This window comes from Cinclus cinclus, chromosome 5 (genome assembly GCF_963662255.1).
Source record: "Cinclus cinclus chromosome 5, bCinCin1.1, whole genome shotgun sequence".
Classification (NCBI taxonomy): domain Eukaryota; kingdom Metazoa; phylum Chordata; class Aves; order Passeriformes; family Cinclidae; genus Cinclus; species Cinclus cinclus.
The window spans coordinates 911,983-935,647 of NC_085050.1; the positions used below are offsets into that span (position 1 = coordinate 911,983).

Sequence of the window (23,665 nt, forward strand, 5' to 3'; positions counted from 1 at the left end):
GAGGTTCTGCTTATAAGAACGTGCTTGACTGTTCCAGAAGGAATAGGAGGCAACCAAGGTTTTTTTTTTTTTTTTTTTTTTTTTTCCCTAAATTTGGAAGCTTGGGAGGGTGCTGGCTGAAAGTACCTGAGCAGCTCAGAGCAGTGCGAAGAGATCCCCTGAACTCAGCTGAACACTTTTATTCCCCTTCTGTGCCAAAGGATGCCCTGAACACAGCTGAACACTTTTATTCCCTTTCTGTGCCACCCTTTTGTCCCCCCCAGGTCCCACTGGCAGTGCTGGTGCAGGGCTCCTTTCTCTGCAAAAGTTCCCCACGGAGCTGACAGAGGGAATTTGTGGAGACTGGGATTTCAAAAGCGAGCCCGAGCTGATTTTTTTTTTGTTTGCTGTTTGTTACCGTTCTAAACAAGATGGGATCTGGCCAGGGTTGTTATAGTAACTGCTGAGATTTCCTCAAGAGAAGGGGGAAAAATAGCACTGGGCCCCATTCATGGCTTGCTGCAGCTCTCCATTCAGAGTGGAGGTGATGTCAGGGATTTCAGGGAATTCAGGGATTTCAGGGATGTCAGGGATTTCAGGGATGTCAGGGGTTTCAGGGATTTCAGGAATTTCAGGGATTTCAGGGGTTTCAGGGATGTCAGGGATTTCAGGGATGTCAGGTATTTCAGGTATTTCAGGGATTTCAGGGGTTTCAGGGATTTCAGGGGTGTCAGAGATGTCAGGGATTTCAATGATTTCAGGGATGTCAGGGATTTCAGGGAATTCAGGGATTTTAGGGATGTCAGGGATTTCAGGGATTTCAGGGATTGGCTGGAGCCAGCCTAAAGCTCTGAGGAGCAGCTCCAAGAGCTCCTGTTGTGGTCCTGTGGGATTGCTTCTCCTGGCAGGCTGGAAATGCCTGGAACACCCTAAAAACCCCATTGGTGTCTCTCATTCCCACTGATCAACCACAGCCTGGAGTGGTTTTCCCTGGATTTGGCCATTCCAGCTGCACCCCTGCAGGTTTGCAGGAATTCCCAGGAGTTTCCATGGGGCTGGATTTCGTTCCCTGTGTCCTTTCTCAAGGTCAGCTTTTCTCCTGTGGGAGACCCAAAATCCTTCTGGAGGAACAGGATCTCACCCAGGGATGTTTCTGCCACCCCAATTCCAAACTCTCCTTTTTCCTCCAGTGTCCAGAGGACTTGGCTTAATTAACGACTCATTTCTCTGTCCAGAATGTTGGATAGGTTTGGAAAAGGATGCCCAGTGCCTGTCCTTATCCATGGAAGCATCCAGAACACATTTATGCTCTTAAAGAATGCAACCTCTTCCAAAGAAATACTCACTCTACCACTTCCATGTTACTTTTTATTAAGCTGATCTTAATTTTTAAGGCAGATTCAGCAGGCGTGGATGGGGTTGGGTTTTTAAAATTTGTTTTGTTTTGGGTTTTTTTGAACCATCCACATTTTTTTAACCAATCGTGAAAGCTTTTATGCACTAAATAATTGCTGGATTTTGGATCAAGGCACGGTGATTTAGGTGGAATGGGGTTGCCTTTGGAGATTTCTGAACACCTCCCATCCGTGTCTGACACTCCAGCATCTGTGGAAGACGATGGCTCCCGGGTTTCTGAATTTCCCAATGCTCCAATAAATTGGGAATAGAAGAACAAAAGGAATTGCTAAAATATGCAGTTCTGGTTTTAAGTGCTGATTTTGGAGATGCTTCCCCAGCCTGGTCCCTTTTGGGGTGGGTGAAGGTGCCAGCAGGGGAAGGGGATCCTGAACCTGGTGGGAGAAATCCTGGGAATCCAGGAGCTGGATTTGGTGACCCTTGTGAGCCCTTCCAGCTCGGGATATTCTGTGACTTTAATCCCAAACACGATTGGAAAAGTGGGAGAGGGGTGGTGGGGCCATTCCAGGGCAGCATTCCCAGCCCTGGAGCAGGAACTGGGAAATTGGGAAGTTTGGCTCCTGTGGCAGGGGTGCGGTGACACAGCCCTGGGAGCTCTGTGTGCTCAGCCTGACCTGAGCCCGTGGCTTTTCCCAGGATATGGAGGTTTTTGCCTGGAATATGGAATTTTTTTGCCCGGATTATGGACTTTCCTGCTCAGATTATGGAGATTTTTCCACAGGATATGGAAGTTTATACCCAAAATACGGAGTTTTTTCACGGGAATGTGGAGGTTTTTACCCAGAATATGGAATTTTTTTGCCTGAAACAGGGAGGTTTCTGCTCAAGATAAGGAGGTTTTTTCCCAGAATATGGAGATTTCTGCCCAGATTATGGAATTGTTTGCCTGGATTATGGAGGTTTTTGCCCCAGATATGGCAGATTTTTGCCCATGATACAGAGTTTTTTGCCTGGAATTATGGAACTGTTTGCCCAGGATATGGAGGTTACTGCCCAGATTATGGAGGTTATTGCCTGGACTATGGAGATTTTTGCCCAAGATGTGGAGTTTTTTTTCCCAAAACAGGGAATTTTTTGGCTGAAGTAGGGAGTTTTCTGCCCTGAATATGGAGGTTTTTCCCAAGAATTTTGAGGTTTTCGCCCAGAATAGGGAGATTTTGTCCAGGATATGGAGTTTTTTCCCAGGATATGGAGATTTTTGCCCGGAATATGGAGTTTTTTGCCAGAATAGGGAGATTTTTTTGCCCTGGATATGGAGGTTTTTGTCCCGGATATGGATTTTTTTTTGCCAAAAATATTGAGTTTTTTGCCAGAATACTGAGGTTTTTTTTTGCCCAGGACATGGAACTTTTTGCCCAGAATATTAAGGTTTTTTGCTGCCAAACCTCGTTTTAGCTGAGCCTCTGCTCTGCTGGGCAGCTGCTGATCCCTGCCAGGAGAGGGAAAACACGGAATCCAGTGGGGCTGGGAATGAGGTGGCACGGACAGAGTGAGCCCAGCCACTGGAAAAGGGTCAGGGATCCAATGCCGAGCTCAGGAATGGCAGCTCCTGCTGCTCCCCTGCTCAGGGGCTCTGGAATGTCTGCAGGAAAACTGGCACTCACTGAGTGCTGCCCTCAGCTTGGGCTGCCGAGGAAAAACAAAGTGCAAGTTGATGTGGGAAGGGGAGGGAAGGAGTTTCCCTGGATCCATGGATCCATGGATAGGAGCTCCCAATGAACCTGGGATGGGCCTGGATCCATGGATCCATGGATGGGAGCTCCCAATGAACCTGGGATGGGCCTGGATCTATGGATCCATGGATGGGAGCTCCCAATGAACCTGGTATGGGCCTGGATCCGTGGATCCATGGATGGGAGCTCCCAATGAGCCTGGGATGGGCCTGGATCCATGGATCCATGGATGGGAGGTCCCAATGAGCCTGGGATGGGCCTGCATCCATGGATCCATGGATGAGAGGTCCCAATGAACCTGGTATGGGCCTGGATCCATGGATCCATGGATGGGAGCTCCCAGTGAGCCTGGGATGGGCCTGGATCCATGGATCCATGGATGGGAGCTCCCAGTGAGCCTGGGATGGGCCTGGATCCATGGATCCATGGATGGGAGCTTCCAGTGAGCCTGGGATGGGCCTGGATCCATGGATCCATGGATGGGAGCTCCTAATGAACCTGGGATGGACCTGGATCCGTGGATCCATGGATGGGAGCTCCCAATGAACCTGGGATGGACCTGGATCCGTGGATCCCTGGATGGGAGCTCCCGATGAACCTGGTATGGGCCTGGATCTATGGATCCATGGATGGGAGCTCCCAATGAACCTGGGATGGGCCTGGATCCATGGATCCATGGATGGGAGCTCCCAATGAACCTGGGATGGACCTGGATCCATGGATCCATGGATGGGAGCTCCTAATGAACCTGGGATGGACCTGGTTCCATGGATCCATGGATGGGAGCTCCTAATGAACCTGGGATGGGCCTGGATCTATGGATCCATGGATGGGAGCTCCCAATGAACCTGGTATGGGCCTGGATCTATGGATCCATGGATGGGAGCTCCCAATGAACCTGGGATGGACCTGGTTCCATGGATCCATGGATGGGAGCTCCCAGTGAACCTGGTATGGGCCTGGATCCATGGATCCATGGATCCATGGATGGGAGCTCCCAATGAACCTGGGATGGGCCTGGATCCATGGATCCATGGATGGGAGCTCCTAATGAACCTGGGATGGGCCTGCATCCATGGATCCATGGATGGGAGCTCCCAGTGAACCTGGGATGGGCCTGGATCCATGGATCCATGGATGGGAGCTTCCAGTGAGCCTGGGATGGGCCTGGATCCATGGATCCATGGATGGGAGCTCCCAATGAACCTGGGATGGACCTGGATCCATGGATCCATGGATGGGAGCTCCCAATGAACCTGGGATGGGCCTGGATCCATGGATCCATGGATGGGAGCTCCCAGTGAACCTGGGATGGGCCTGGATCCATGGATCCATGGATGGGAGCTCCTAATGAACCTGGGATGGGCCTGGATCCATGGATCCATGGATGGGAGCTCCCAATGAACCTGGGATGGACCTGGATCCATGGATCCATGGATGGGAGCTCCCAGTGAACCTGGGATGGGCCTGGATCCATGGATCCATGGATGGGAGCTCCTAATGAACCTGGGATGGGCCTGGATCCATGGATCCATGGATGGGAGCTCCCAATGAACCTGGGATGGGCCTGGATCCATGGATCCATGGATGGGAGCTCCCAATGAACCTGGGATGGGCCTGGATCCATGGATCCATGGATGGGAGCTCCCGATGAACCTGGGATGGGCCTGGATCTATGGATCCATGGATGGGAGCTCCCAATGAACCTGGGATGGACCTGGATCCATGGATCCATGGATGGGAGCTCCTAATGAACCTGGGATGGGCCTGGATCCATGGATCCATGGATGGGAGCTCCCAATGAACCTGGGATGGGCCTGGATCCATGGATCCATGGATGGGAGCTCCCAATGAACCTGGGATGGGCCTGGATCCATGGATCCATGGATGGGAGCTCCCGATGAACCTGGGATGTGCCTGGATCTATGGATCCATGGATGGGAGCTCCCAGTGAACCTGGTATGGGCCTGAATCCATGGATCCATGGATGGGAGATCCCAGTGAACCTGGGATGAGGCTGGATTAATTGGATCCATGGATGGGAGCTCTGAAGAATCTTTCTGACTATTTGTGTCCTGGTGGGATTTTATACTGCAATAAATCCACTTATTCAATGGAAATATATGTTATTTTAAGAAAAAATGTATATATTGATATTCATATGTATATTTTTATATGGCCTCTATATAATATAACATATATATAGTGCCTCATATATACTACATATGCACCAAATATAATAAATGTAATATTATATAACATAATATAATGTAATGCAATATAAATAATATCTAATACAATACAATATATAATAGATAATGTAATAAAATGTAGTATAATGTAATAGATTATATAATATGATATAATATGTAATATGTAATAGTTATTGTAATATAATGCAAAATATGTAATAGATTATATAGTGTAATGTACCATGTAATGTAATGTAAAATTATATAAATAATAGTTAATGGCATGCAATGTAAATAATAGTTATTCTAGTACAATGCAATATATATATAATAGTTAATATAATATGTAATCTGATATAATATGCAATATATTGAATAGTTATTCTAATATAATTATTATATCATATCATATCATATCATATTATATCATATCATATATTACATTATATCATATTACATTACATTACATTTAAGGAGCACCCTGGGATAGTGGGAGCTGTCCCTGCCCATCCAGGTGCTTGAATCCTGCTGATCCCTGAGCTCCTTTCCGTGCCAGCCCACCCCGGGATTCCGTGGTGTGATTTTTTTGGGACACACCGTGACTGTGCGTTTTTAATTGTTGTGCATTTTTAATTCCTCTCTGCTGTTTGTCCTGCAGAGCCGCCTGAAGGAAGCGGTGCAGCTTCTGGAGGATTACAAACACGGGACTCTGCCCCCAGGAGTCACCAACAAAGAGGTCAGACTTTGGGGAAATCTGTTAAGCTCTGTTAAACTTTGTTAAACTTTGTTAAATTTCTACTTTTTCCTCCAGTTCAGTGGGGAGGATGAGGCAGGGCTCGGCTGAAGGACATTTTTGGTGTTTCTGTGGTAAAATACAAACTTCTTGTGCAACTAAAAGCAGGGAAAAAAGTCATATATTTTTTTTTAGGCGGATGAAAGCTTTTTGTCAGTGCTGTGAGTTCTTGTGGCAGCCGCTGTGAGGCCTCAGCCCCTGCCCTGTTCCTGTCCCAATAATTCCCATTTTTGCCCAGATCTGAGCCTTGTTTGGGCTGGAGCAGAAGCAGGGGGGATGGTCCTGCCCTGGAATGGAGCGCCAGGGTGTGGAATTCCCATGGACATGGACATGGACATGTGGAATTCCCATGGATACCCCATGGAGCAGGGTTTGAGGGCTCCTGGGAAAATGAACTTCTGGGGACTCTGGGATGATGGCATGGGTTGGGCTGGGTGATCTTTCCAAGTCCAAATTTTCTGGTCCTTTTCAGTCCCATGTTTTTTCCCCATTTTTATTCCTCTGCACATGGAACTTCTGGAAGCAGAGATGAGGATTTCAGAGGGGTCAAACTTCTTTTTGGAGTATTTTACCTCCAAATCAGTGCAGTGAAACAAAAACCATCCATTTTTTGGTGGGTTTTACCTCCAGCTCTTCCCCATTCCTGTCCATGTGGAGCCTCCCAAGCGTGGCACCAGCCCAGGCTGTTTGATGGCTCTGTCTGTGCATGCAGCACTAAATGGATCAGTTCTGTGTGATCTAATGTCATGTAAAGGTGGAGTGATGTGCACCTCCCAAATAAACAGGGATGGAACTGCTGGGGAGCTTTCCCCCCACGCCCTCTAGGTCAAAAATCCTCTTTTTACTTTCGTTTCCCTCCTCACAAGTAATTTTTTCTCTTTGAGGGCGAATATAGGAGGTAAGTGAAGGATAAAATTAAAATATCTGCTCTTTTTTAGAAAGGGGCAGCTGGTGTGGTTGGTGCTGTGTTGAAGAGGAGGCTCAGCTTCCACAAAAAATAAATGGGAAATTGTCCTGAGGCATTGGCCTCCTGCTCTCCTGATGTCACTGTGCTCTTCCAGCCAGCATCTGATGGGAAGGGGAGAGGATCACAGAAGGGGAAAGGATTGGGAAGGAAGGACTGGGAAGGAAGGATTGGGAAGGAGGAAGGTTTGGGAAGCAGACAGGATTGGGAAGGAAGGATTGGGAAGGAAGGATTGGGAAGGAAGGATTGGGAAGCAGACAGGATTGGGAAGGAAGGATTGGGAAGGAAGGATTGGGAAGCAGACAGGATTGGGAAGGAAGGATTGGGAAGGAAGGATTGGGAAGGAAGGATTGGGAAGCAGACAGGATTGGGAAGGAAGGATTGGGAAGGAAGGATTGGGAAGGAAGGATTGGGAAGCAGACAGGATTGGGAAGGAAGGATTGGGAAGGAAGGATTGGGAAGGAAGGATTGGGAAGCAGACAGGATTGGGAAGCAGACAGGATTGGGAAGCAGACAGGATTGGGAAGGAAGTATTGGGAAGCAGACAGGATTAGGAAAGAAGGATTGGGAAGCAGACAGGATTGGGAAGCAGACAGGATTGGGAAGGAAGGATTGGGAAGCAGGAAGGATTGGGAAGCAGACAGGATTGGGAAGCAGACAGGATTGGGAAGCAGGAAGGATTGGGAAGCAGACAGGATTGGGAAGCAGGAAGGATTGGGAAGCAGACAGGATTGGGAAGCAGGAAGGATTGGGAAGCAGACAGGATTGGGAAGCAGACAGGATTGGGAAGCAGACAGGATTGGGAAGCAGGAAGGATTGGGAAGCAGACAGGATTGGGAAGCAGGAAGGATTGGGAAGCAGACAGGATTGGGAAGCAGGAAGGATTGGGAAGCAGACAGGATTGGGAAGCAGACAGGATTGGGAAGCAGACAGGATTGGGAAGCAGGAAGGATTGGGAAGCAGACAGGATTGGGAAGCAGGAAGGATTGGGAAGCAGACAGGATTGGGAAGCAGACAGGATTGGGAAGCAGGAAGGATTGGGAAGCAGACAGGATTGGGAAGCAGACAGGATTGGGAAGCAGACAGGATTGGGAAGGAAGGATTGGGAAGCAGACAGGATTGGGAAGCAGACAGGATTGGGAAGCAGACAGGATTGGGAAGGAAGGATTGGGAAGCAGACAGGATTGGGAAGCAGACAGGATTGGGAAGCAGACAGGATTGGGAAGGAAGGATTGGGAAGCAGACAGGATTGGGAAGCAGACAGGATTGGGAAGCAGACAGGATTGGGAAGGAAGGATTGGGAAGCAGGAAGGATTGGGAAGCAGACAGGATTGGGAAGCAGACAGGATTGGGAAGCAGGAAGGATTGGGAAGCAGACAGGATTGGGAAGCAGACAGGATTGGGAAGCAGACAGGATTGGGAAGCAGGAAGGATTGGGAAGCAGACAGGATTGGGAAGCAGGAAGGATTGGGAAGCAGACAGGATTGGGAAGCAGACAGGATTGGGAAGCAGACAGGATTGGGAAGCAGGAAGGATTGGGAAGCAGACAGGATTGGGAAGCAGGAAGGATTGGGAAGCAGACAGGATTGGGAAGCAGACAGGATTGGGAAGCAGACAGGATTGGGAAGCAGGAAGGATTGGGAAGCAGACAGGATTGGGAAGCAGGAAGGATTGGGAAGCAGACAGGATTGGGAAGCAGACAGGATTGGGAAGCAGACAGGATTGGGAAGCAGGAAGGATTGGGAAGCAGACAGGATTGGGAAGCAGGAAGGATTGGGAAGCAGACAGGATTGGGAAGCAGACAGGATTGGGAAGGAAGGATTGGGAAGCAGGAAGGATTGGGAAGCAGACAGGATTGGGAAGCAGACAGGATTGGGAAGCAGACAGGATTGGGAAGCAGACAGGATTGGGAAGCAGACAGGATTGGGAAGCAGAACGCTGCAGGGCTGGGAAGGAGGGAAGGAGGGAGGGAAGCAGCAGCAGCAGTGACTCAGTTCCATCTGCCTGAGGCACATGACACAGAGCCACTCTCTGTGACAAACCACGCAGACTTGTGACCTACATTCAGCAGTGACAAAGCCGGGCTCTTCCCAGGGTTCATTCAGAATTCCCACAGGGACCTCGTGGTCCTTGTCTGGAGTGCAGGGCTGAGGCTGAGCAGGCCGGGAGGTTCTGAGTGGAAATCCAGCTGTGGGAATGGGGGAGGAAATGGTGGGAAAAGCCTCTCCTGGGGAATGTTCCCCCATCAGCATAAAGAGGATGGGATTTGTGGTGAGATTGTGCCACAGCTCCCTTTGGCACAGGGCTTTGGGTGGTTCTGCTCCTGCAGGAGCCTGCGTGGAATTGCAGCTTAATTAATTAACTGCATTAATTAATTGAACCAAACCACAGCGAGCACCTGCATCCCTGGCAGTGTCCCAGGCCACGCTGGACAGGGCTTGGAGCAGCCTGGCATGGTGGAAGGTGTCCCTGCCCATTCAGGTCCCTCCAGCCTGGACCATTCCAGCATTCCATGGGCAGATCCCAGCCTGAGGGGCTGGAATCTTGTCCCAGGGTGCCACAGGCACTGGGAGGAGGGTGAGGATGGGAGGGAGTGGCAGCAGGAGCCCCATGGGACACAAACAGCCCCAGTTCTGGGGTAGCTGGAGCTGCCTTGGTGACCTGGGCAGGGATCCCTGGAGCAGCAGGTCCTGGTCCCCCCGTGCCCCTGGTTCTGTGGAACAGGAGGGAATTTTGGCAGTAGAATCATGGAATTGTTCAGGCTGGAAGAGCCCTCTGAGATCATCCATGCCAGCCATTCCCAGCACTGCCCCGTGTCCCCAAGTGCCACATCCAGAGGGCTTTGGAATCCCCCCAAGGATGGGGACTCCACCCCTGCCCTTTCCGGGAAGGAATTTCCTCAATTTCCACCCTGAGGTCGTTCCCTCTCCTCCTGTCCCTGTTCCCTGGGAGCACAGCCTCAAACCTCTCACTCCCATCCTTACACCCCAAATTTCATCCACAGACTTCTGCAAAATGCATTTTTGCTTTCCTGGAGCTCAGACTGACAGCTGTCCTGGTTTGTCCGTGCACCACTCTCTGCAGGATGGGCTCTGGCTGAGAGGGAGGAACCATTTGCAGTTTTCTGGTGCTAATCTGGGGAAGGGGAGCTCTGGAGCTCTGGAGAGGAGCCTGGTTTGGGGCACACCTGCAAGGATTGGTGTTGGAATAAGGGATTGAGGCACATCCTGAGCCTGACACTCCTCTGCTGCACTGCTGAGGCTGCCACGTGTGGCAGGCAATTTGATTTTTGCCTCATTTTGGGTGTTTTTACCCCTCTCTGACCGAGATCTGAGCCCATCCCCTTGTGTCCCCACGGGCGAGGAGCGGATATTGGAGCCCTGGGAACACGGAGCCTGAGAGATTACATTAATGAATAAATTACATTTATTGCTCGTCAGAAAGGGCTGGGCGGGACTTCATTGACCTCAGGGGAGAACTGACTTGATCTCCCTCAAGAACTGCTCCTGTTTGGTTGCCTGGACCCCTCAGAACCCTTGGAGCTGGACGTGGCACCCAGGGAAACATCGGGAGCAGCAGAGGGAGAATGACGATCTCCTGCCGTTATTTTCAAAAGAACGCTCTGGGCAGAGCTTTAATGCATTAATTCTGCCAGCAGCCAGCATCCCCCCCTCTCAGGGAGCAGCTCTGAGCTCAGGCAGACGAGTTGTTTTGACAGAGCTCTTCAGCAGGCTGAGCCTCCCCGGTGCAGCAGCGTTTGACAGAGCTCGAATCCCCGCGCTCCTCATTCAGAAATCCACGGCTCCCGGCGAGGATGGCAGGAGCTGCATCCTCCCAGCAGCTCGGCACAGTCCCTGGCGCCCGCTGAGATGGTTTCACCACGTTGAGGGGTGGAAAACACAGAGCCTAAAGCTATGTCACAGCAAGCAGCTCCTCCACACGCAGCTCCTTGACAGGGTTCTGGTGGAACCAGCCTTGCTCTGCTGCATCTCCCAGGCAGCTTTTTCCAAATGAGCTGGAACGGAACAGTTATGGGCTATCTAAAGATTAAAAAAAAAAAACAAACCAGCTCTCAAGAGATTTCAGCGCTTCCTCAGGACGGTCTCTGAGCCAGTTTCCAGAATAAATGCTGGAGCCCTGGACAGCAGCAGTGCCAGCTCCTGCAGCTCTGCCCCTTCCGAGCCTCTCCCACCCATCGGAGGCTCCTGCTCTTCCTCCCGAGCTGGATTTCACTGCTCGGGAAAGTGGCCATTAACTCAAGGTGGGAAAAACCCATTTCTGAGGCCTCATTAGCAAAAATGAAGAATTGATCCCTGACCTGTCGATAGCTGCTGCACTGCTGAGAGCTCCTTATCGAGGGGGACTCTGGGGTTTATTCCTGCATTAGAAAGATGTTTTTAAAGCAGGGTTTTGAAGCCTGGCTGTATCAATTATGTGGTCAGCAAAACAGAGGAGAAAGCTGTTTGATCAGTATTTATTCAGTGGAGCAAGAAAACACGCTCCATTTCATCAGCTGAGCTTATTTCCTTGAGTTTTTATTGAAATATTTAAAAGCCTGGCTTGTTTTGTTTTTTGTTTTTTTTTTTTTTTTTTATTAAATATGCAGCTGTTAGTTTGTTAAAATGTCCCCAACCTCAAACATTCTGTGCACGGGGAATACCCCACACTGTCCTTAATCCCCTTCTCCAGCAGGCTCTTAGGATTTCCTAATTTTTCTTGAAATGAGAAGTTATCTTTGGTAATGCACCGGCTTGGGGTGTTTTTCTGCTCTCTTGGTTGTTTGGGTTAAATATTTGAGGAGGATTAGAGAAGGTGTTTGGAGGAGAAAGCCCCTGATAGCCTCTGGGGAGGTTTAGGTCTCCTGGGAGGGGGGGATTGGGGTGATGGAACTCCACGGATCCAGAAACGTTTAATGGCTGTTTCTTAGCAGGGTTTAGAAGTTTTGGAAGTTTAGAAATTGCTGCAGTGAAAAGCCCATGAGAATTGGTGGGTTTGGCGAAATTCCCCTTCCCTGGTTCTGTCTGTCCTCCTGGGGCAGCTGCTGGTCCCTGTGTCCCCTCTCATCCCCCTGTCCCAGGGGAAGGTGGAAAACCGGATCCTGAGAAGGGAGGTGAGGAGGGAGAGGAAATGTCCAGGGAGAAACTGCTCCAGTTGTGGTTTATGTACCACCATGGCAGCATTCATGGAATCCTGGAATGGTTTGGGAAGAGCTGGAAGGGACCTTAAAGTCACCCCATCCATGGCAGGGACAGCTCCCACTGTCCCAGGTGGACCCATCCTGGCCTTGGACACTGCCAGGGATCCAGGGGCAGCCACAGCAAATCTGGGAATTGCAGCCCAGGCAGGAATTCCTTCCCAAGATCCCAGCCCAATGTCCCCTTTCCCAGTGGAAGCCATTCCCTGTGTCCTGTCCCTCCCTGCCTTGTCCCCAGTCCCTCTCCAGCTCTCCTGGAGCCCTGCAAGGGACTCTGAGCATTCCCTGGATTTTTTTTTTCCCTTCTCCAGGGGAACATTCCCAGCTCTCCCAGCCTGGCTCCAGCCCTGGAGCAGCTCCTGGCTGTTTCTTGCCCTTCTATAAAGATTCCTTCATCCTCTGCACTTGGTGCTCCTCATTTAATCATGGAATGCCAGGATCCCAGACTGGTTTGGGCTGGAAGGGACCCTCGGGATCATCCAGTGCCACCCCCTGCCAGGTGCAGGGACACTCCCCACTAGCCCAGGGTGCCCCTTCGAGTGGTCCCACGCTCCCTCAGCTGCCCTTGCAGCCAAAATTCCTCAGGGACTGGGAGTGGGATGTGCTGAAGGTCCCTCCCAGTTTTGAGTGTCCCTGCCCTGGGTGTCCCTGCCCTGGGTGTCCCTGTTGTGGGTGTCCCTGTTTTTGGGTTCCCTGGCTGTCCCTGTTTTTGTGTTCCCTGGCTGTCCCTGCCCTGGCTGTCCCTATTTTGTCTGTCCCTGTTTTTGGGTTCCCTGGGTGTCCCTGTTTTGTCTGTCCCTGTTTTTGGATTCCCTGGCTGTCCCTGCCCTGGCTGTCCCTGTTTTTGTTTCCTGAGTGTCCATGTTATAGGTGTCCCTATTTTTGGGTTCCCTGGGTGTCCCTGTTTTTGGGTTCCCTGGGTGTCCCTGTTTTGTCTGTCCCTGTTTTTGGATTCCCTGGCTGTCCCTGCCCTGGCTGTCCCTGTTTTTGTTTCCTGAGTGTCCATGTTATAGGTGTCCCTATTTTTGGGTTCCCTGGGTGTCCCTGTTTTTGGGTTCCCTGGGTGTCCCTGTTTTGTCTGTCCCTGTTTTTGGGTTCCCTGGGTGTCCCTGTTTTTGAGTTCCCTGGGTGTCCCTGTTTTGTCTGTCCCTGTTTTTGGGTTCCCTGGCTGTCCCCATCCCCGGGGCCGTTTCTGACCCCAGCTCCTCCCGTGGCCGCTCCCGGGGCTGGCAGGATCTGTCCCCACGGAGCTCGGGTGGCTGCTGTGACTGGGAAGGTGCAAATGACACACACGAGGGCTCTGGGAGCCAATTTGCAGCAGAAGGCAGAGACTGTAACATATCCAATTCCAATCGCAGGCAGGGCAGGCAATTCCCAAACTGCCTCCTGGAGGGAATCTCGGCTGGAGGGAAAAGGTTTCATTTCGGGGAATGGTTTCTCCCCTGAAAGCAAGGGCTGTGAAATATCCACCTGCTAAACAAGGATGAAGAGCCAGCTTGTTGAAACGTGGATTTTATCCCCGTTTTGGGAATGTCGGCGCTGAGGTTTAGCCTCAAACCAAAGGGCTGTGCCAACTGCAGGGCACGGCGATGTGGTTTCCGAGCTTGTCCCGCTCAGTCGTGGGGTTCCATCTGTGTCCCCTGTGTGTCCGTGCGTGTCCCTCTGCCACCCTGCCCAGGAGCCCAGCCCGGACTGGGGGAACGCTGGTGCTGCCATGGCAGCGCTGGTGGAAGCTGGGGGTGCCGCGCTGGGACTGAAATCTCTCCTCTTCATGGCTCAGCTGCTTCTCCTGGAGGGGCTTTTGTGCTCCAGGAACACCATTCCCAAAGCTGAGGAACCCTGGGTGTGCTCAGGGCTTGGCCACCAAAGATCTGCCTTGGGAGATTTGCAGGTGGGGTATCAGCACTGGGAGGGATTTCATGATGAACTTCAGGTTTGTTCATCATTTCTTCCCTCAAAACCTTCATTTTCTTAGCTAGAATTCCCTGCATTTCTTAGCTAGAATTCCCTGCAGTCATCCCGTGTTTGAACTGCCTTTCCTTCCCCTTGCAGGTAGAATTTTGCCCTTAGAAACTGTGGTAGGAAGAGCTGCTGAGCTGCTCTATTATCAGTGCCCCAAATATCGACCAGCAGCAGCCCAGGATGTTGGAAAGCTGCTGGAAATTGGGATCAAAGCCCTGATTCCTCCCACCTGTAGGTTCCTACAGCTCTATCCTAAAACTGGAGCACCTAAACGGGTGCAGAGTGGAGAATCCAGAGGTGGAAATTCCTCATGGCCCTGTCCCTGCCCTGTGTCCTTGTCCCCATCCCGGTGCTCCTGCCAGCAGAGAGAGGCGAAGAGCCACAGCCACAGCTCAGCTCATTAATGAATGCACAGTCCATTAATAAATGCCCACTTTGGGATTTTTTTAATGCCAACAATGGGTTAAACGTGCAGTCCATTAATAAATGCCCCCTTTGGGATTTTTTAATGCCAACACAGGGGTTAAAATTCACTAATAAATGCCCACTTTGGGATTTTTTTAATGCCAACAATGGGTTAAATGGACAGTCTATTAATAAATGCCCACTTTGGGATTTTTTTAATGCCAACAATGGGTTAAATGTGCAGTTCATTAATAAATGCCCACTTTGGGATTTTTTTAATGCCAACAATGGGTTAAACGTGCAGTTCATTAATAAATGCCCCCTTTGGGATTTTTTAATGCCAACAATGGGTTAAATGTGCAGTTCATTAATAAATGCCCCCATTGGGATTTTTTTTAATGCCAACAATGGGTTAAATGTGCAGTTCATTAATAAATGCCCACTTTGGGATTTTTTTAATGCCAACAATGGGTTAAACGTGCAGTCCATTAATAAATGCCCCCTTTGGGATTTTTTTAATGCCAACAATGGGTTAAATGTGCAGTTCATAAATAAATGCTCCCTTTGGGATTTTTTAATGCCAAGATGGGGCTTAAGGGCACAGTTCATTAATAAATGTACAGTTCATCAAGAAATGCCCCCATTGGGATTTTTTTTTAATGCCACAAAGGGGTTTAAATTTCATTAATAAATGCCCCCCATGGGGATTTTTTTAAATCCCAGCACAGGGTTTAAAGTTCATCAATGAGTTCATCAAGAAATGCCCCCATTGGGATTTTTTTTTTTTTTAATGCCAAGACGGGGTTTAAGGGCCCAGTTGATTAATAAATGTACAGTTCATTTTTTAATGCCACCAAGGTATTTCAAACCACATTTCGCTCATAAATGCCCCCATTTGGATTTTTTTAACGCTTCCCCCACCTTTTCCCTGTTTGTGCAGGGGGGTCAGGGGGTGGGGGGGATGTGGTGCCCTAAAGGAACCAACCTGGGAAGCTGAGAGGGGGGAGATAAACCCCAAGTGGAGGCTGGAAATTAATCCATTAATTAAAAATGAAATTAATAATTAAAAATTAAAAAAAATTGGAAATGAAACCCAGCAATAAACGGCCTGAGCTGAGTAAAATCCTCGTAGCTGCTGGGGTTTAGGATTTTTTTGATTTCCCCTCTTTGCTGTAGGATCGTGGGGTGGACAGGAGCTGGGGTGGTCACCTAGTCCAGCACAGCTGGATTTGCAGCTGGAGTTCTTGGTGTTTACCTGCCCCTCCTGTCAAAACGAAAGGACAGCAATTTGTGAGAACCAAGAACGGCTCAATCCCTGATTTTGTGCCCTCAGGTTCACCCTTTCAGCGTCAGAGAGAGAAAAAAAAATTAAAAATTAAAATATTAAAAAAAAAAAAAGAAAAATTTGAAAAATTGAAAAAAAACCCCAATGGAAATAACGTTGAAAATATTTAAAAAAAATTAAAAATTAAAAATTAAAATCTAAAAGGAAATTTAAAAATGAAAAAATAATTTTAAAAATTTAAAAGAATAAAATTTATAAAAATGAAAAAATTAAAAAATAATTTTAAAATTAAAAATATTAATAAAATTTGAAAAATAAAAATTAAAAATAATTTTTAAAAAATTAAAAAATAATAAAATTTTTAAAATTTAAAAATAATTAAAAATATTAAAAATTAAAAAAATTAAAAAATAATATCATTAAAATTAAAAATTAAATTTAAAAGTGAAAAAAATTAAAATAATTAAAAAAGAAATTTTTTAAAAATTAAAAAATGAAAAAATTAAAAAATAATTTAAAAATTAAAAAAATTATAAAAATTAAAAAACAATAACATTTTTAAAAATTTAAAAATTAAAAAATAATTTAAAAATTAAAAAAATAATAAAATTGAAAAAAATTAAAAAATAAAAAAAATAATAAAATTTTAAAAACTTAAAAAATTTTAAAAATTAGAAAAATAATTAAAAAAATTTAAGATAATAATAAATTTAAAAAATAAATAAAAAAAAAAATGAAATTTTAAAATCTTAAAAAATTAAAAAATAATTTAAGAAAATTTAATATAATAATAAAAAATAATAAAAAATAAAATAATAAAAATAATAACAAAATTTTGAAAAATTAAAAATAATAAAATTTTTTAAAAAATTAAAAAATAATTTAAAAAAATAATAAAATTGAAAAAATAAAATAAAAATTAATTTTATAAAATAACAAAAAATAATAATAAAATTTTAAAAAACTTTAAAAAAACGAAAATAAAATCAAAAATAATTTAAAAAATTGAAAAAAAAAATTAAAATACTAATCCAATCCCCCCCGGAGCGGTTGTCTCCACCGGGGCCCTGCAGAGTCCCCGGTGACAGCGCGGCCGCTCGGAGCCGGTTCCGGGGCAGCGTGAGCCACGGCCGGAGCCCTCGGTGGGGCTGGAGCGGGAGAGGCTCAATCCCAATCCCAATCCCAATCCCAATCCCCCGGGCAGAGCCCAATCCCAATCCCAATCCCAATCCCAATCCCAATGCCCCCGGGCAGAGCTCAATCCCAATCCCAATTCCACAAGGCAGAGCCCAATCCCAATCCCCCCGGGCAGAGCCCAATCCCAATCCCACCAGGCAGAGCCCAATCCCAATCCCAATCCCCCCCGGGCAGAGCCCAATCCCAATCCCCCCCGGGCAGAGCCCAATCCCAATCCCCCCCGGGCAGAGCCCAATCCCAATCCCAATCCCCCCAGGCAGAGCACAATCCCAATCCCCCCGGGCAGAGCTCAATCCCAATCCCAATCCCCCCAGGTAGAGCTCAATTCCAATCCCAATCCCAATCCCAATCCCAATCCCAATCACCCCAGACAGAGCCCAATCCCAATTCCCCGGGCAGAGCCCAATCCCAATCTCCCCGGGCAGAGCTCAATCCCAATCCCAATCCCAATCCCCCCAGGCAGAGCCCAATCCCAATCCCAATCCCAATCCCCCCGGGCAGAGCTCAATCCCAATCCCAATCCCCCCAGGCAGAGCCCAATCCCAATCCCAATCCCAATCCCCCCGGGCAGAGCTCAATCCCAATCCCAATTTCCCCGGGCAGAGCCCAATCCCAATGCCCCGGGCAGAGCTCAATCCCAATCCCAATCCCAATCCCCCCGGGCAGCTCTCGGAGCCGTGGCTTTTGCTGGCGGTGCTGAGGAAGAGGGATCAGAGAGGTCCCTTTGCAGTAAAATGTCGTTCCCCCGCTCCGCTCCGCTGTCCTGCGGGACCCGACGGAGCCGGGATGGATCCTCGGGATGCCGCTCGCTTTTCCTGGCGGGGAATCGTCCCTTGGCCGCGGGAATGTTCTCGGTGTCCCTGGGGCCGCTGGGTTTGAGGCATCGTTTCAGAGGAGCAAAGGAGGGAGCTGCAGCTCCGAGGAGCCTCCCTGATGCCAGGTGCTGCTCTCCCTCACCGCGAACCCACAAACTTTGTCCCGGCCCATCCCTCGGGATTCAGGGAGTTTATCCCAAGCCACCCCCAGGTCACGGAGCAGATCGCCTTTGGCGTGCCTGAAATGAGGCGGAACAAATCTGAGCTGGATTTGGGAGCCTGGCTCGTCGGGGCACCTCTGAAAGTCCCATCCCACCCAAACCATTGCACGGATGGCGTCCAGACCATTCCATGGATTCCGGTGGTACCCAAATCCTCCTGCAGCCCCGTGCAGTGATGGTTCTGGGTGAGTGATTCTCACTCTGCTCAAGCCTTTCCAGCAGAGTGCTGGGAGGATTTAATTAGTCAATGTTTATTGAGTGCTGGGAGGCTGCACCCTGTTAGTTCAGAGCTGCCCGATTTCATCCCTGGGAATTCGGGTCTGGTTCCACCCGCGCTTAGTTTGGGATCTGGCAGCGGCTCCTGGTGCTGGGAATCAGCAGGGCCAGGGCAGTGTCCTTGTCCCCTGAGCTGGGACAGCTCTGAGAGCCCTGGAGGTGCTGCAGAATTCCTGAGGGAGCTGGGAAGGGGCTGGAGAATTCCTGAGGGAGCTGGGAAAGGGAATGGAGAATTCCTGAGGGAGCTGGGAAAGGGATGGAGAATTCCTGAGGGAGATGGGAAGGGGCTGGAGAATTCCTGAGGGAGCTGGGAAAGGGAATGGAGAATTCCTGAGGGAGCTGGGAAAGGGATGGAGAATTCCTGAGGGAGATGGGAAAGGGCTGCAGAATTCCTGAGGGAAATGGGAAGGGGCTGGAGAATTCCTGAGGGAGCTGGGAAGGGGCTCAGCCTGGAGAAAAGGAGGATCCTGAGGGATTTTTTTCCCTCTCTGGAATTCCCTGACAGGAGGGGACAGCCGGGGGAATTTGGGATTTGGGATTTGGGATCTGCTCCCAGGAACAGGGACAGGAACAGAGGGAACGGCCTCAGGGGTGGCTCGGGGTGGAAATTTGGGAATTTCTCCATGGAAAGGGTGCTCAGGGATTGGGATTGCCCAGGGAGGTTTGGGGTGCCCATCCCTGGGGGATTTCAGATCCCTGTGGATGTGGCACTTGGGGACACGGGGCAGTGCTGGGAATTGTTGGAATTGTTGTCCTAAATCTTTTCCAACCCAAAGAATTCCCTGATCCTCTGATTCCCCTCAGTGGCTCAAAATCCCAAAGGAGTTTCCCTTTGGCATCCAAAGGAGCTTCGGGTGCCTCCCGTGCTGGCTCATTTCGGTGTCAGGAGGGGCAGGCAGTGAATTTGTGATTTATCCCACTCCTGGGCTCAGTCGAGATTTGTGTCCTGAAGAACCAAAACCTTTCTAGTGCAGATTTTAGGAGCAGGGCTGTAAAAACTCCCGTGGGGAGGTTTCCTGTGAGGAACAAGAAGAGATAGAAGATGGTGTTGTCTCATTTTCCAGGTTTTTCAGGAATGCCAGGCAGCAGATTCCATGTCTGTGAGCAGGTGGAGTTGTTCACAGATATGAAATATTAAAAAAAATATATATAATAAATAAAAATAAAAATATAATAAAATACAAAATAAAAATACAAATTATAGTAAAAAAACAAAATATAAAATGTAGAAAATATAAAATATAATAAAAATATAATTATATAACAAAATATAAAAATAGAATAAAATACAAAAATATAAAAATATAAAAATAATATAAAAATATTCCCCTCCCTTATTTCAGTCTTTTGAACAACTGGGAATATTGGAAAGCACATCTGGGTTGGGGGCACGGGAAGGGAGCTTGGTGTGCTCCAGGAGGAGCTTTGCTGCATCCCACGTTCTGCACCACCCAATATTTGGAATTCAGCGTGGGCTGGATGATCCGAGCTGTGCTTTAATAAACCTCACAGCCCCCAGAGTGTGAAACCACTGGCAGTTCCTGACGGGGTGCAAACTCCAGGCTGTTACCTCGTTAAAATCTGAATTTCCTGGGTGCAGCCAGGGCCTGCTGGAAGGTGAGAACATCCCTGGTGGAGCAGGAAGGGAACAGCTTTTGGAGTGGAGCTGGACAGATGAAACAAATTAATTAAAAATGCTCGTTTTTAAATTATTTCCTCTTTAACCTCATCCTTCCAAGGGGGGTTTTGTTGTGTTAGTCTAACCCAAGCAGACCCCACTAAAGGGTTTCTGCAGGGCTCAAACCTCTGGGATTTCCTTCCCACGTTGGCCTCATCTACCCTGTGACTCCTAATTAGTTCTTTGTCTAGAATTGTGCCTTGTCATGATGAGTGATTAACGAGTGATTAATTTTTCCTCCAGGGAGTTTATTCCTGGCGTGGCATAGCCGGAGCAGGCACCCATGGATTTAGGATCACTTCTTAAGGGGTGGCACCGGGTGGTTTTCAGCTGAAGGAGGATTGGATTGGTTTGGGTTAGAAAGAAGATTTTCGTGGTGGGGGTGACAAATGAATGCCCTGAGTCTCTGAGTGCAGGACTGTGAAATATTTAATGGGAGGAGGCTCATCCATTAAGGAGAACTGGAACCCTCCGTGCTGTTTTTGTAGTGACAGGTGTTGGTGAAGAGATTGGGGCTGGATGGATTCTTTAAATAAATTCTCTCTCTCTCTTTTTTTTTTTTAACTATCTCTAAGCTGCAATTCTGCTGCTAAATAAGGATTGCTAATGAATGTCCTGACAAGCAAAGATCACATCTATTCCCGAGATTTATTCCAGTCTCCATCTCCTCACCACAGCTTTGGTTCTCTTCAGATTCTGGAGGTCTTTGAGACCTTGCCTTCAGCATCAAAGTGATATTTAAGGTGATGCTTCTGGACAACTGAATTCAGCTCCTGAGTTCATTCAATCCCAGAATCCTGGAATGGTTTGGGTTGGAAGGGACCTCAAATCCCACCCAGTGCCACCCCATCCATGTTCAGGGACAATTCCCACTGCCCCAGGTGGATCCAACTTGGCCTTGGACACTGCCAGGGATCCAGGGGCAGCCACAGCAAATCTGGGAATTGCAGCCCAGGCAGGAATTCCTTCCCAAGATCCCAGCCCAATGTCCCCTTTCCCAGTGGAAGCCATTCCCTGTGTCCTGTCCCTCCCTGCCTTGTCCCCAGTCCCTCTCCAGCTCTCCTGGAGCCCTGCAAGGGACTGAGCATTCCCTGGATTTTTTTTCCCTTCTCCAGGGGAACATTCCCAGCTCTCCCAGCCTGGCTCCCAGCAGAGCTGCTCCATCCCTCTGCTCATCCTGGTGCCCCCTCTGGACTCTCTCCAGCAGCTCCAGCTCCTCCTGTTCTGGGGTCCCCGAGCTCAGAGCTTTAACTCTGCTACAGGTGGGGACAAAAGTGGTGACTCTTCCTCAAAAAAACTGCAGGAAAATCAGAATCCTGGGAAGGATGGTTGGAAATCTCTTCCATGAGTCCTGAAAAGGTGAATCTGAGACCACTTGTGAGCAGCCTGGAGCTGATTCCAGCCCATCCATGAAGGATCTCTCCATGGAGCAGAGCCTGGAATGGCCCCTGAGTTCTCCCAGGGGGAAGTTTCAGGCTGGTGAAAATCCCATTCCTGCCTGCTTGGGATGCAGGGGGAGAGGGGAACATTGAGGGAACACTGCTCCAACCCTCTGGTGTAATCCCACCCTTGAGCACCCAAAATTGAATGGGAGCAAAGCCCCGGTGGAGCTCAGAGCCATCCAGGGGAAATCCTCCATCCCAGGAGATCCAGGCTGGTCACATCCAGCAATCCTGCGCTGAAACCTAAACCCAGCGCGGGTCTGGAGTGGTTCCCTGTGCTCCAGAGAGCACTCCCCAGTTTCCCAGTGGGATGGATGAGGTGGGAACGTGGTGGCTGTTCCTCCAGGATGGCTGGAATGAAATCCCAGCAAATCCAAAGCCTCCTCTCCCAAAGGAGCCTGGGGCTGGCAGGACTCTCAGGGAGCTGGAGCTGCTGGAAGACGCTGCAGACAGAACAGGAATTAGAGGAGAAAGAAGTGAAAACGAGCTGGCAGGATCCTGAGGTGACTCATCAGGTGCATCTTGTGAAGTCTCTTTCGGAGAAGTAATGAAACCGCGTGTTCTAACAATATTTGCACTGCAGCAGGGAAAGGCATAAATATTGGGATCAATTAATGAAATTGGAGAATTTGACCAAAAAAGCCCTCGTGCTGGCTCAGAAACCATCCCTCTTCCTTTTTGCTGGTGTCAGTGCCTGCATTTGGAGAGGAAAATCCCGCAGTTCTGTTTCCCACCCTGAGGGAAGGAGATCTGGGCAGCTCTGGGGTCACTGGGACGTGCTGGGAAGGCACCTGGAGCGCAGGGAATTCCACCTTCACCCCATGGAAGTTCTCCAGCTGGGCAGGCAGAGAGCTGGGCACTGTCTGGGCATGGAGCCTCCTTCCCTTTGGGTTTTGGGATTTGGACCCACCTGGTCTTTACCACCCCAAGGGTTGTCCTTTGTGTCCCCCAACCTCTGATTTCCACCTGGAAAAGGGGGAATGGTGATCTTCATTATAAAGGGAATTTTTCCTCAGGAAGAAGCCTGTGTGTGTGTGTATGTGTGTGTGTGTGTGTGTGTGTGACCTTTAGATCTTCAACTCCTCATCACAAGCAGTGGAGTTCACCCCAGAGCTTCATTTTGGAGATGAACCAGGAGTGAAATTTGGGGTTGTCGGTATCAGTGGGTCAATTAATGCAATTTATAGCAGATTAATTACCTTATTTATATTTGGGAATGGCAATAAACCTGGGGTGAGGGACAAGACTTAATGAAGAGCCTGGCAATGATGAGCTCAGCAGGGTGAACACCTCATTTTCAGGGTGTGCCCCAGCACCTGGGTGGGTAGATTTTAAAAAGAGCCATCACCAGCCTGGCATTCAGCAGGAGCAGAACTCCCCAGGTTCCCCTGGCTCCAGCACAGCTCTCCTTGGAATAATTCCCCTGGTTCCTGGCGGCCTCCTCTCGAGAGGATGTTGACAAATTGGAGAGAAGTAAAGGAGCCACGAGGGTGGGGAGAGATTGGCAAAGGAGCCTTGCCAGGCTCCTGGCTCACAGAAAATCTCTGTTTTTTTGCATTTCAGTGGAGGTTAAAGGGTGGATTTGCAGCTCCAAGTACCTGAGGGAAGAACAGACCCAGGCAGAGGTGCTGAAAATGAGTTTTTAACAGCAAAACCCGGAGTGTGCAGGGACATTTCAGAGTCCTGGCTTTGCAGCCACATCTGGAACGATGCACATCAGCACCTGCTGGGTCTGGAGGTTTTAATTTGGGTTTAGGTGGAGTCACCTGTAGGAACGATGGTGGGTAGGAACGGATGGAGATCTCTGAAGTTAGGGTTTGGAATTTGTGGTTTATGGCAAAGGGTGTGGGTGCAAGGGACCTGACTGGAGCTGCCAGGCACAGCTTGGAGCAGGCACCAGAGAGCAGGAGAGGGAGAGGGAGAGGAAGAGGAAGAGGAAGAGGAAGAGGAAGAGGAAGAGGAAGAGGAAGAGAGCGAGGTTCCCGTTACAATACAATAAATCTTCTGTGCTGAATGTTCTCATTTTCACTGACCAGTCTAATACAAAATGCAAATCCTACAGCATGTACACACAGCCTGTAAGAATCATTACACTGCCACGCTGTGTTACGTTTTAAACCCTAAAAACTCCTCTGTGACCCTTCTGCCAGGCTGGCAGGGTCTGCTCTGACCC

The 23,665-nt window shown here is 48.8% G+C and overlaps 1 protein-coding gene across 2 annotated transcripts in view; it reads left to right on the forward strand.

The window, feature by feature from the left end:
• SFXN5 (sideroflexin 5) overlaps window positions 1-23,665 on the forward strand; it is a 95,167-nt gene that overhangs the window by 16,151 nt on the left and 55,351 nt on the right. For both annotated transcript variants that reach the window (XM_062493241.1, XM_062493242.1), the window contains one exon: window positions 5,919-5,996. In XM_062493241.1, the coding sequence (XP_062349225.1) occupies window positions 5,919-5,996 (78 nt within the window). The remainder of the gene's footprint in view (window positions 1-5,918; window positions 5,997-23,665) is intronic.